At 55.6% G+C, this 13,098-nt stretch overlaps 1 protein-coding gene across 1 annotated transcript in view; it reads left to right on the forward strand.

Moving 5' to 3' along the window:
* The window catches only part of CELSR1 (cadherin EGF LAG seven-pass G-type receptor 1), a 197,185-nt gene that overhangs the window by 178,637 nt on the left and 5,450 nt on the right, over positions 1 to 13,098 (forward strand). Inside the window, exons 28-33 of the mRNA XM_017850743.1 lie at positions 847 to 973; positions 4,675 to 4,875; positions 9,262 to 9,436; positions 12,228 to 12,340; positions 12,787 to 12,866; positions 12,930 to 13,051. Of these exons, the coding sequence (XP_017706232.1) occupies positions 847 to 973; positions 4,675 to 4,875; positions 9,262 to 9,436; positions 12,228 to 12,340; positions 12,787 to 12,866; positions 12,930 to 13,051 (818 nt within the window). The remainder of the gene's footprint in view (positions 1 to 846; positions 974 to 4,674; positions 4,876 to 9,261; positions 9,437 to 12,227; positions 12,341 to 12,786; positions 12,867 to 12,929; positions 13,052 to 13,098) is intronic.

Raw genomic sequence — 13,098 nt, forward strand, 5'->3', positions numbered from 1 at the left:
CACTTGTGGCTTATACAAGAGAGAAGAAAGGAGCCCCTTTCACGACGAGGGGACGTCAGGCCCGGCTGTCTGTGCCGGGCATTCATCTGCGTCCTGCCAATTAGCTGCAGCTCTAATGACCTGCTCTCTGCTTTAAGTTGCACCTATTATTCCCACATTGTAAAGTTGGTGCCAGACGTATTCACATTCACATCCCATTTTACAGATCAGCAAAGTAAGGATCTGAGAGGTTATGTGATTTTCCCAGCGTGTGCGAGGGCAGGGCCCTGTCGGAAGCCGAGGCACACCTTGTAACAGCTTGTTATTTGGACCTTCCCATCAGTGAGGTGGGAGTCATAATGGGGCCCTGGCTTCTGGGCAGTTCCCATTAAACATTGTGCAACCTGAAGATGAAAGTGTTAGAGGAAGGTGAGATGTTATTTCTGAAAGCTCTACTCTCAGAAAGAGACAGGAGTGCATCACAGCTGTGTGAACCCCGGTAGTTTCAGTGGCGGGGCGTGTGGTGGACACGAGACAGCCCCATTTGAGTTTTGCTGCTAGATGACACGTAGAACTTGAACTTCAGAGGGTGCTCCTTGGAGGCCCTGACCAGACACAGAAGGGAAGGGAGACTGTTCCCATAGTCCTGCCTCCGTGGCAGCAAGGCTGCTATTCTTACAGCCAGGTGGCTCTTGTCTTCGGTGCAGGGGGCTGGTGTGGAACACAGCGGATAGCCGCCTGCGAGGGTACCAGGCTTTCGGCACAGGATGGCCTGGGAGCCCCCAGGGCTGGGCAAAGGCTGCCCCCTACAGACTCACGGGTGGAGGGAACCATCTTACCCCTGCCCCTTCTCTCTTCTCTCCACAGCGTCAGTGGGACGGGAGGGTGGTCTGCCCGGGGCTGCGAGCTCCTGTCCAGGAACCGGACACACGTCGCCTGCCAGTGTAGCCACACAGCCAGCTTTGCGGTGCTCATGGACATCTCCAGGCGTGAGGTGGGCATCCTCCTGTGGCCACTGTGCCTGCTGAGCCTACCGAGCCTACTCCCAAACCTGCCCCTCACTGCGGCAAACCTGCCCCTCCTCAAACCTGCTGAACCCACCCCCAAACCTGCCCCTCGTCAAACCCGCTGAGCCTACCCCCAAACCTGCCCCTCCTCACACTAAATCTTCCATTCTAAGCGCTTTGAACAAAACAAATCAACCGATTAAAACACATATTCCAGGATTGGCCAGAGTCTGCGAGGATTTCCATAACAAAGCCCCACTCTAAGGGTTTTCAGAGAGTCCTGGTGAGGCATTAAATCCTGGAATGGCAGACCCAAAGCTCAGGCTCCAAGGAGCTCTCGGAACCTGCCCCTCACTTCAGAGCGGGTCTGTTGGACGGTGCCGCTCCCCACTCACTTTGATCCTAAGGGACGTGACAGCTGCTGGGCACTCTCCCTCAGGGCCACACGCAGGGCCGCAGGACAAAAGGCTGGGCGGCTAATGTTTAACCTCTGGCATTTTAAGCGGCCTGGGAATGTGAGCCGGACATTGTGGGCCTGCAGATGAATTGGGGAGTGTTCTGAGGGCTGTCCTGGCCTCCCGTTACCCAGACAGGAAGGACGTGGGAGCCAGCCTGGCCTCGGCCTGTGTGGGACCCTGGTGTCTTGGAGTCAGAACCAGAGGCCTGGGTGACCTCCCCCGGCCCCTCCCCAGGGCTGCACTGTGGCTCAAGGGCTCAGGCCACTGTCCCTCCCGAGGGCTTTCTGATGCGAAGTGGCCCTGGTTTCTGTCACATTCTTGGAAGGGTGAGTCAGTCCTCAGGCTGGGCTGGAGGAGGGCAGAGGCCTTCTGTGCAATGTGTAGGTGAAGCTGCCCTGCCACTGCTCCCATCTCATGGGGAAATGGCACTCCCCAGCAGGACCCAGCCTGGAGAGGGGGTCAGTGATTAGTGGACTTTGTCCATATAAGGGCAGGGTTGGGGCTTGTCTCATGGCCAGGACACCGGGTGACATGTGGGCCAAGGAAACTGAAATGGAGGCAGAAGAAAGGAGGCTGGAGTGAGAGTCCAAGGCTCCCATGGCCTGGGTGCCCCCAAAGCCAGAGGTCTCTGAGCCCCCAAGCCAGTGGAGGGAGCCTGGGGTGCTGCTGCAGGCCCCAGGGATGCCCAGGGGCCCAGGGGCCCAGGGCATTGACGGAGCCTCAGGAGGGGCAGTTCCAGACCCAGGGCCATGAGCACTCAGCCTCCCCAGCCCAGCCTAATCCTGGCTTCCCGGCTCATAGCTCCACTTGGTAAACATCTTCAGAAGTTACTAGAGAACCAGAGCTTGTTGTTCCCCAAATGCAGAAACTCCCCAGGGACCTGGGTCTTAGACAGGTGTCTTGGTTTGTAAAAGCACAGAAAACAGCAATGTGAACATACACACTGCTGAACTGCACACTTCAAAGTGGCCAAGATGGTAACGTTTTATGGCACGTATATTTTAGCACCATTTTCCTTTTTTGTTTTTTGTTTTTTGAGACGGTGTTTGCTGTTGTCTCCCATGCTGAAGTGTAGTGGTGCAACCTTAGCTCACTGTAACCTCCGCCTCCTAGATTCAAGCGATTCTCCTGTCCCAGCCTCCCAAGTAGCTCAGATTACAGGCTCCCGCCACCACGCCTGGCTAATTTTTTTATTTTTAGTAGAGATGGAGTTCCACCATGTTGGCCACGCTGGTTCTTGAACCCCTTACCCCCCTTTTTTTTTTTTTTTTTTTTTTTTTTAAAGTGTACTACCTGTAAGAAATGCATAATAAGGTTGCGTGCGGTGGCTCACACTTATAATCCCAGCACTTTGGGAGGCTGAGGCGGGCAGATCACTTGAGCTTACAAGTTCGAGACCACCCTGAGCAACACTGTGAAATCCTGTCTCTACCAAAAATACAAAAATTAGCCCAGCATAGTGGCGCCTGCCTATAGTCCCAGCTACTGGGCAGACTGAGGTAGGAGGATGGCTTGAGCCTAGGAGGCGGAGGCTGCAGTGAGCCTAGATTGTGCCTCTTCACTCCGGCCTGGGCAACAGAGTCAGACCCTGTCTCAGAAAGAAAAAAAGAAATGCATAATAAGGGATCTGGAAGTTTAAAAAGTAATTCCATATAGCGAGCTATGATAGAGACATGTGCAGCTGGGACAGGACATCCATCCGCTGATAGAACACGTCATATTGAGGGATAAGTAGGTAAAACAGAACAGATAGGAAGGGTACAGGTGTCCAGCGCCATGGCAGTCTGAAGCATCGAGCCTACCAGTCCACATAACCGAAACCTCAAGTTCTGCCCCTGCCCAGCTGTGTGACTTCCGGCAGGTTGTTTAGCTTCTTTAAGCATTGGTTTTCTCACCTGGAAGATGAGGGTTGCATTTCACACCCTCCTCATAGCTGTGATCTAAGGATGATATGAAATGATGCCCTTGGAGGCCAGGCGCAGTGGGTTACTCCTGTAATCCCAGCACTTTGGAAGGCCAAGGCGGGCAGATCACCTGAGGTCAGGAGTTAAAGACCAGCCTGGCCAACAAGGTGAAACCCTGTCTCTACTAAAAATAGAAAAATAGCTGGGCGTGGTGGTGCACACCTGTAGTCCCAGATACTCAGGAGGCTGAGGCACGAGAACTGCTTGAACCCGGGAGGCAGAGCTTGCAGTGAGCCGAGATCAGGACACTGCACTCCAGCCTGGGCGACAGAGCAAGACTCCATCTCCAAAAAAAAGAAATGGTGTCCTTAGCAGGTCTGTCAGAACCTCTGCCACACAATAAGTGCTCAGTAAAAGCTTTTGCTGAACAAAGGAAATGACATTCTTGGTATTACCACAGTTACCCATTTTTCTTTGTAAAGCAGGCATTAAGTCTTTCAGCCAAAAGAATAAGTCCATGATAGGATTAAATGAAAGTCCAAGAGGTACTGTGTGCACCTGCGGCGGAGACGCCTTTATCTTTTGCTTAGGCTGAGGATCTCTTTGGAAGGTTTCTGTAAGCCCAGAATTTTGGGTGGACAGGCTGAGCCCCTTCCGACAGCAGGATTTACTTGTGGGGTTGGTTTTGTTTTTTGCTTTTTGTTTTGTTGTTTTTTGAGATGGAGTCTTGCTCTGTCACCCAGGCTGGAGTGCAGTGGTGCCATCTCAGCTCATTGCAACCTCTGCCTCCTGGGTTCAAGCGATTCTCCTGCCTCAGCCTCCTGGGTAGCTGAGATTACAGGCACACATGCCACCACGCCTGGCTAATTTTTGTATTTTTAGTGAAGACAGGGTTTCACCATGTTGGGCAGGCTGGTCTCAAACTCCTGACCTCAGGTGATCTGCCCGCCTCAGCCTCCCAAAGTGCTGGGATTACAGGCATAAGCCACCATGCCTGGCCAGTATGGTTGTTTTGTAATGTGGCAAAATATACATAACACAATTTCCCATTGAAATGTACAGCCAGTGGCATTAAGCTGGTGGCACAGCCTGTTGCTGTGCTGCCATCACCACCATCCGCCTCCAGAACCTGTTGTCACCCCACACTGTTCATTGCCACTTTGTGCTTGTTTTGTGCCGCCCTGAGAACCATGTCCCAGTCACGCTGGTTCCTGCCAACCTTTGATCATTTAATAAGCAAGTGTGTAATTTGTCTCTATTACGCAACGACCAGATCTGAGTCTTGGCCCTTACCTTCTCTCCTGCCTTTAACCCTCCTGCCCACAGAACGGGGAGGTCCTGCCCCTGAAGATCGTCACCTATGCTGCCGTGTCCTTGTCGCTAGCGGCCCTGCTGCTGGCCTTCGTCCTCCTGAGCCTGGTCCGCACGCTGCACTCCAACCTGCACAGCATTCACAAGCATCTCGCCGCAGCGCTGTTCCTCTCTCAGCTGGTGTTCGTGATTGGGATCAACCAGACGGAAAACCCGGTACGGCCACTCTGCTCCCTTCCCCACTGTCTGGGCTGCACCTTGGTGCGGCTACCGTAGTCTTTTCCTGGCCATTCCAAGCACCCTGGCTGGCTCCTCACCACCCCCACCTCCGCTTCACAGATGCCCTTTGAGGAATGTGCCGTGTCACAGGCTGTGGGTGGAGACGTGGGATTCACTGGCAGGTCCAAGCACTTTACCACCTTGACTCTGTTGGGAGATGGGGGCCCTTTCTTCTCTTTTCTTTCTTTTTTTTTTTTTAATGAGATAGAGTCTTGCTCTGTCAACCCAGGCTGGAGTGCAATGGCGTGGTCTCAGCTCACTGCAGCCTCCACCTTCTGGGTTCAAGCGATTCTTGTGTATATCCCCAGGAAAATACAACTCTTGCCAAAACTGATTTAAGGGCCGGGTGCAGTGGCTCACACCTGTAATCCCACCAGGATTCCTTTGGGAGGCTGAGGCAGGCAGATCACTTGAGGTCAGGAAGACCTGGCCAACATGGTAAAACCCCATCTCTGCTAAAAATACAAAAATCAGCTGGGCATGGTGCCAGGCACCTGTAATCCCAGCTACTCAGGAGGCTGAGGCAGGAGAATTGCTTGAGCCTGGGAGGCAGAGGTTGCAGTGAGCAGAGATGGAACCACTGCACTCCAGCCTGAGCAATAGAGCGAGACTGTCTCAAAACAAAACAAAATGATTTAAGAGGTAGAAAGCCTGAATAGTCCTATCACCATTAGATAATTTGCATTGCAGTATAAAAACCATGGCCAGGCTGAGTTTATCTTAGGAATGCAAGGATAGTTTAATACTTTAAAAATCTGTGAATGCTATTTACCTCACCAGTACATTTAAGGGAAAAATATTTTTCTCAGAAATGAATGTACAAAATAATTTTGATTAATGTTATGCTCATTAATGAACAGAAAGAGAAACCTTTGAACAGACTGGGACTAGGGGAAACTTTAACCTAATAAAGACAACTGCAGGCCGGGCGCGGTGGCTCAAGCCTGTAATCCTAGCACTTTGGGAGGCCGAGACGGGCGGATCGCGAGGTCAGGAGATCGAGACCATCCTGGCTAACACGGTGAAACCCCGTCTCTACTAAAAAAAACACAAAAAAAAAACTAGCCGGGCGAGGTGGCGGCACCTGTAGTCCCAGCTACCTGAGAGGCTGAGGCAGGAGAATGGCGTGAACCCGGGAGGCGGAGCTTGCAGTGAGCTGAGATCCTGTAGTCCCAGCTACCTGAGAGGCTGAGGCAGGAGAATGGCGTGAACCCGGGAGGCGGAGCTTGCAGTGAGCTGAGATCCNCTGGCCAACATGGTGAAACCCTGTCTTTACTAAAAATACAAAGATTAGCTGGGCATAGTGGTGCGCACCTGTAATCCCAGCTACTTGGGAGGCTGAAACACCAGAATCGCTTGAAACTGGGAGGCAGAGTTTGCAGTGAGCCAAGATGGCACCACTGCACTACAGCCTGGGCAATAGAGTGAGACCCTGTCTCAAAAAAAAAAAAAGAAAAGAAAAAGAAACAGGAGCCTGGCAGCCGTGGACGACAGGCAGAAGATCAGAGCAGTCTGATGGTAAGGCACAGGCCTGGAAGGGTGGGGTGGAGGCACAGGGAGAAAGGAGGGACAGGACCAACCCATTATGGAGCAGGCAGGAAGGGAGGAGTCAGGGGACTTTGACGTCTCCAGAAGGGAGAATGAGTAGATGAAGATACCACCTTTGAGAGGCAAGGTCCGGGTGAGATGGGGCACCTGTGGAGGCCAAGGAAGCTGTGCCGCGTGAGCCGGGGAGGCCGCCTCCAAATCATGGGTGGAGAGGGTGTCTGTGGGGGTGGACAGGCCCTGGGAAGGGAAGTGGAATAAAAAGACCAAGCTGGAACTTTCCAGCAAGCTGCTCAGGGCCATGTGCAGACCAGAGCTGCCCCTCCTTTTTTATGGCAAGCAGTGGGAGCAGACCCCTCTCACCTCAAGAGGGAAGGCGGGCACCCCCACCTCGCAGGTCACCCTTGAGAAGGCTCCATGGCTTCCCAGCAGCGGTAGGTGGAACACCAGGCCTGGCCCACAAAGGACGAGCTTCGAGGTGTGTGTCCGACCAGCCAGGGCCAACCTTCCCCACTGCCTCCCAGGTGTTCCCCGAGGCTGAGGCCCTGGACTGGCGGGGGCTCTGGGTGCGGGGCCCATATGGCAGAGTTGCTGCTGCTGCGGAGGGAGGTCTTGACACCCGCAGCCAGGCACATCCGCGCAATGGGCATGTTCTCATCCGCGCATTGGACCGGGAAGGCTCTGGAGAAGTGTGCAATTCATCTCAAAACCCCTCCAGTGTGCTTTTGAGTGGCGTGAACGGGGGAGAGGGGAGTCTGTGCAGGCCACTCCCTGCAACTCACCACCACCAGCAAAACCGAGGCGGTCCCTGGGTTCCAGCACTGACTCTTCTCCCTCCGGAGTGAGCCCTGTCCCGGCAGCCACGCACGGCTGAGCACGGAGAAGGAAAGGGCGCCCCGGCCGCGTTCTGGGGGCTTGGCAGCGTGCCTGGGCTTTATGGTTTTTTTGTAAACCTGCAATCCTATCTCTGGGCGAGGTTTTTCATCTCTCAGAGCGCTGGCAGGCTGAAATGATTTATTACGCATCCGCTTTTGTCTTTGTTGTATTTCTGGAAAAGGTGGTACGTTGGTTAGGGAAGCAGGTACAACCCTGCTGCAGCCAGGATGGCACAGTCCTCGCAGTTTCTGTTTCCAGAAGGTGGTTTTGTGGATTTACTTTTCACATTATTTAAAGCAGCCATCCAGCCAACCAACCTTCTCGCCCCCTTCCTTTTCCTAAGCCAGCGTGATTTCCATTCAGGAAACTGGGGTGTTTGGTGTAGGGCTCACCAGCCACACGCTGGCACCTTGTTTCCTGACGTCGAGCGTGTGGTCTGAGGCCAAGGGCCTGCCTCTGGCATAGCTTGAGCCTGGGTTCTCTGCTTTGGTTCCCGCTCTGTTCCGTATCTGACAGATGTGATGCTGACCTGGGCCCTTCCCACCTCGGAGCATTGTTTCTGGAGGGTGGCTGGCCCTTCGAGGCTGATGTGGCAACAGGGGCGCCCTTGGGGTGCCATGATCCGGTGTCTGAGCAAAGTGGCCTTCAGCCTGGGGTTGAGGTGGGGGCCCTCCTTCTCCTCCTAAGCTTTTTGTCTGTTAAAGGCTGTCTCCCTGGGACCCCCTGGTAGAGTGGACTGATGGGATGGTTACTGAGGATTAGACAGTGTGTCCAGAGCAGGCCGGCTGGGAGTGGGGTCGGAGTGGAGTTGGGGTGGAACCCTCCCAGTGCTCCCATCTCCCTCTCCCCCATCTCCCTCTCTCCCCCATCTCCTTCTCTCCCCCCATCTCCCTCTCTCCCCCATCTCCCATTTGGCTGGTTCAGCCTCTGGGGACCCGGAGGGGAGCCTGCCATCCTCTCCCAGCTGGCGGCAGCTTTGGCGGCAGCACTGACTGGGGCAGCCTCTCCCAGAGCACTGAGTGGGAAGCTGCCCCCACCCCTCCCTGAGTGCTGGGTGTGAGGCTGCCCCTCCCAGAGCACTGGGTGTGAAGCTGCCCCTCCCTGAGTGCTGGGTGTGAAGCTGCCCCTCCCTGAGCGCTGGGTGTGAAGCTGCCCCTCCCCAGAGCCGCTGGGTGTGAAGCTGCCCCTCCCAGAGCGCTGGGTGTGAAGCTGCCCCTCCCCTGAGAGCTGGGTGTGAAGCTGCCCCTCCCTGAGCGCTGGGTGTGAAGCTGCCCCTCCCCAGAGCCGCTGGGTGTGAAGCTGCCCCTCCCAGAGCGCTGGGTGTGAAGCTGCCCCTCCCCTGAGAGCTGGGTGTGAAGCTGCCCCTCCCTGAGCGCTGGGTGTGAAGCTGCCCCTCCCCAGAGCCGCTGGGTGTGAAGCTGCCCCTCCCAGAGCGCTGGGTGTGAAGCTGCCCCTCCCCTGAGAGCTGGGTGTGAAGCTGCCCCTCCCTGAGTGCTGGGTGTGAAGCTGCCCCTCCCCAGAGCCGCTGGGTGTGAAGCTGCCCCTCCCAGAGCGCTGGGTGTGAAGCTGCCCCAAGGCCACATCTTCAAGTGCAGTTCCGGGGTGTGTGGGACGAGGTTTGTGTTTGTGGCCTCGGAGCTGGTCTCGCTGTCATTCTCATGCCTCTGTCTGTGTCCGGACAGGCAGGGCTCGCTCAGCTGCTGGCTCAGCTGCCCTGTGGATATTGATTTTCAATTCCTGGCTCTCAGCCATTGGCCAGACACGTAGCCCTGCTCAGCTGAGGACAGACACGCAGAGTGGTCCGAATTGTTAGCTCTCCCACCCCCCACCCCTCACTCATGCCTGTTCGGCCTCAGCCTGGGATGCAGGGGCCCTCGCTGAGTCCGGCCCCTCCCTGCGCAGTTCCTGTGCACGGTGGTCGCCATCCTCCTCCACTACATCTACATGAGCACCTTTGCCTGGACCCTCGTGGAGAGCCTGCATGTCTACCGCATGCTGACTGAGGCACGCAACATCGACACGGGGCCCATGCGGTTCTACTACGTCGTGGGCTGGGGCATCCCGGCCATTGTCACAGGTGAGGATGCACAGAGTGGCCCTGCATAAAACACAGATTTCCAAAAGACCCAGCTGTGCAGGAGAGCTGTCCTCCTTTCTCTTCCCTGCCCAGCCCCAATGCTTGTCCAGCCCCAGCAGAGGAGGCCCCGGCCCTGCATACTTGTCTGCACGCACAGGGGCAATTGCAGACACCTGGGGCAACATCTTCTGTAAGGTGTGAGCTCCTTGAGAGCTGGGTCCAGGTCTGTTCAGGGTTATTTCTGCGGCACCTAACAGACAAAAGTTCCACGTCTATGCACGGGAGAGATGGAGGGAAGAGCAAGTGAGTGAATGAGTAGGCAGGTGGATGGATGGGGGGGTGAGTGAGAGGATGAATGGATAGATGGGGGGTGAGTAGATGGATGGATGGATGGGGGTAAGTGAGTGGATGGATGGATGGATGGATGGATGGGGGGGTAAGTGAGTGGCTGGATGGATGAGGGGTGAATGGATGAATGGATCGGGGGTAAGTGAGTGGATGGATCGGGGGTAAGTGAGTGGATGGATGGGTGAGTCAGTGGATGGATGGATGGAGGGTGAGTGGATGGATAGATGGGGTGAGTGAGTGGATGAATGGATTGGGGGGTGAGCGAGTTGACGGATGGATGGATGGGTGAGTGGATGGATGGGTAGAGGGGTGAGTCAGGATGGATGGATGAGGAGTGAGTGGATGGATAGATAGATGGGGGTGAGAGGATGGATGGATGGGTAGAGGGGTGAGTGAGTGGATAGGGTGGGTGGATGATGGGTAGGGGTGAGTGGGTGGATGGAGGAATGAGTGAGTAAGCGGATGGATGGATGGGTGGGTGGGTGGGTGGATGGAGGGATGGAGAAATAGGTGGATGGATGGATTGCATAAGTGAGTGAATAGGTGGATGGATGGAGGGATGGAGAGATGAGTGAGTAGATGGATGGATGGGTGGATGGATGGATGGGATAAGTGAGTGGATGAATAGGATGGATGGAGGGATGGAGAGATGAGTGGATGGATGGAGGGATGGATGAAATGGGTGGGTGGATGGATTGGTAGCTAATGGATGACAGTGAAATTAAGTGGCTGGGTGGGTGCAATGCGTGGATGTGATGAGTGGATGAATGAATAAATAGTGAATCAGTGAGTAGAACAAACAGTACTTCCTCAGCACACGTTTTGCTAAAAATCAAAGTCAGTTTGCTCCCTACTGAGAAAGATCCACCTTTATTCACAAGAAGAAGAACCCCTTTTCCTGGGTAATCCCTGGGTTCTGGGGATTAGACGTAGTCTGAGGCCAGAGTCACTGGGGTGGAGGGGGGGAGTTGCCCCCAGGGCAGCACCCAGCAGCCACCCTGGGGCCAGTGTCATGGTCACTTGCTGGACTGTCCTGGTCTGCACAGCGACGTCACTGACCAGCTTCCAACTAGGTAGGCTTCTGGCTAGGGTGTTCTGATGTGACTGATCTCCCTTACTCCAAGGGACCCTGAAGAAGCTTTTCACCTCCCCCCAGGGCCGCTGACGTGGGGGCAGGGTGGGCGGGGTAGCAGTCGCCACTTCCTGACGTGACAGGCCATACCTTGCCTAGATTAGGTGCTTACAGTGAGAGACGCTGAGATGAAGAATGTGGGTTAGAAAGGGCCTCGTATGGCTTTGTGTAAAAGCTACCTCGATGCCCAGGCAGAGCAGGTCTCTGCGATGCCTCTGCCCTTTCGATTCTAAGTCCAGATAGCTCACGTTTCCTACTTGCTTTAAAAACAGGTCTTGTTTTGTTTTGTTTTGTTTAACACTTAGGTCTGTCTCACACAAGATCTTAAAATCACTCCCGGGGAGCCTCAGACTGAGCTGCAGACACTGGTCAGTGGCCGCTGCCTCGCCCGGCCGTCTGGGGCTTCCCTGACTGTCCTCGGTGGTCCTGGTTAACTGGCTCCTCCAAAGGGCAGTGGGAAGTCCTGGAGGGTGTTAAGCAGCAGGGAGCCGGGATCTTTTAAATATTTAAGGAGAATGGGGAGGAGCATAGCCTAGGCCAAGGTGGGGCGAGGGGCACAGAAAGACCAGGTCACACCTGCTGGTTGCTTCTGTCCCAAGTGTCACGTTGATGCTCTGCATGGACAGGCGGATCTGGCTTGTCACACGATGGTTAGGAGTGGCGACTGCTTCAGAGTGTTTATTCCCCTATCTAAACAGGCAGCTCACATAGCAAGCCCAGTGCTGAGGCAGTTTCGGGGGTATGTGTAGTGTACACGTGTATGGTATGTATATCTGTGATGCGTGTCTGCACACGTGTGTGTGCATGCATGTGTATAGGGTATGTACGTGTGTATGGCATGTGCACATGGTTGGATGTGGTATGGGGGTGTATGTGTCCCCCACCCGCTCACATATGGCCCTCGTATGTGACGCCGTCCTCCATCTGTTTCGGGGCCTCATTCCTTGCACCTTGGGTCCATCACAGCCTTTTCTGACCTCTACATGGCCCAGCTGGCAGGGCCCTCCCAAGCACCGTCTGCCTTCATGATCCCTCCTGCACCATGTCATTGCCACCGTCCAGGGTCTCTGGTCTTCCTCAGCAGCCCCTGGCCCAGATAGGCCTCTGCCACCTGGGCCGGTGAGCCTGAGACCCCACACGGAGAGACTGTGCCCAGAGGGTCCCCGGGCTGGCTCCCCAAATTCCTTGCTCTTTCCCTCCAAGAAGGGACATGCTGAGTCCCCCATTTCACCCCACCCTGGTTGGTCCTTGTCATGGGGTGGCCACTGGGCACGTGGCCCTCACCCTTCCCTTCTTGCCCGCTGTGTTCAGGACTGGCGGTCGGCCTGGACCCCCAGGGCTACGGAAACCCGGACTTCTGCTGGCTGTCCCTGCAAGACACGCTGATTTGGAGCTTTGTGGGGCCCATCGGAGCTGTTATCATTGTGAGTGTGGGGCCTTCACGGGAGTCCGGGTGCTCCAAGCATGCGTCAGCTGGAAGGACTGTTCTGGGCTGCCTGGGGCCACCAACTCCTCTGAGCAGCCAAAGCAGGGCAGGAAGGGCCATCTTGTGACAGCAAAGCCGCCAGGCCCCTCCCCGACCTCACCCTCTGATTGTGGATTCGGGTCTCACGTCGTGTCCGCATGAGACCGTCTGCGTCTAGCACCCAGGAGGGTCCCGCACGGGCAGGCTGGGTGTGGTGGGCCCTGTGGGGCAGTGGGTGGACAGGTGTGCTTGGCCCCACAGGCCAAGGCTCGGGTCCTCCTCACCCAGCCACCCCTCCCTGAGATGCAGGGCAAAGGGCTTCAGGTGCTTTTGGCAGTTGGAGGTCTGCAGTGACAAGACTGAAGAGTCCGCCACCTGACGTCGATCGGCTTGTTTTGTTTTCAGATCAACACAGTCACTTCTGTCCTATCTGCAAAGGTTTCCTGCCAAAGAAAACACCATTATTATGGGAAAAAAGGGATCGTGTAAGTGGGGCTGAACCTGACTGACCAGCCATGTCAGCTGGGCCCTGAGACCCCGATGTCCAGTCTCTGTGGGCTGGGGCCCCACGAGGGCATGTGGGCCTCATGGGGGAGGGCTGGGGGCAGCCTGAGTGAGCACCAGGGCTCGAGAGAGGTTTCCCACATTGCATCTGCAGGGGCTGGGGGAGGTTAGCTGAGGGGAGGGGGGATTAGGGGAAGTTAGCTGAAGGGAGGG

This window comes from Rhinopithecus bieti, unplaced genomic scaffold (genome assembly GCF_001698545.2).
Source record: "Rhinopithecus bieti isolate Rb0 unplaced genomic scaffold, ASM169854v2 scaffold_32081, whole genome shotgun sequence".
Lineage (NCBI taxonomy): Eukaryota > Metazoa > Chordata > Mammalia > Primates > Cercopithecidae > Rhinopithecus > Rhinopithecus bieti.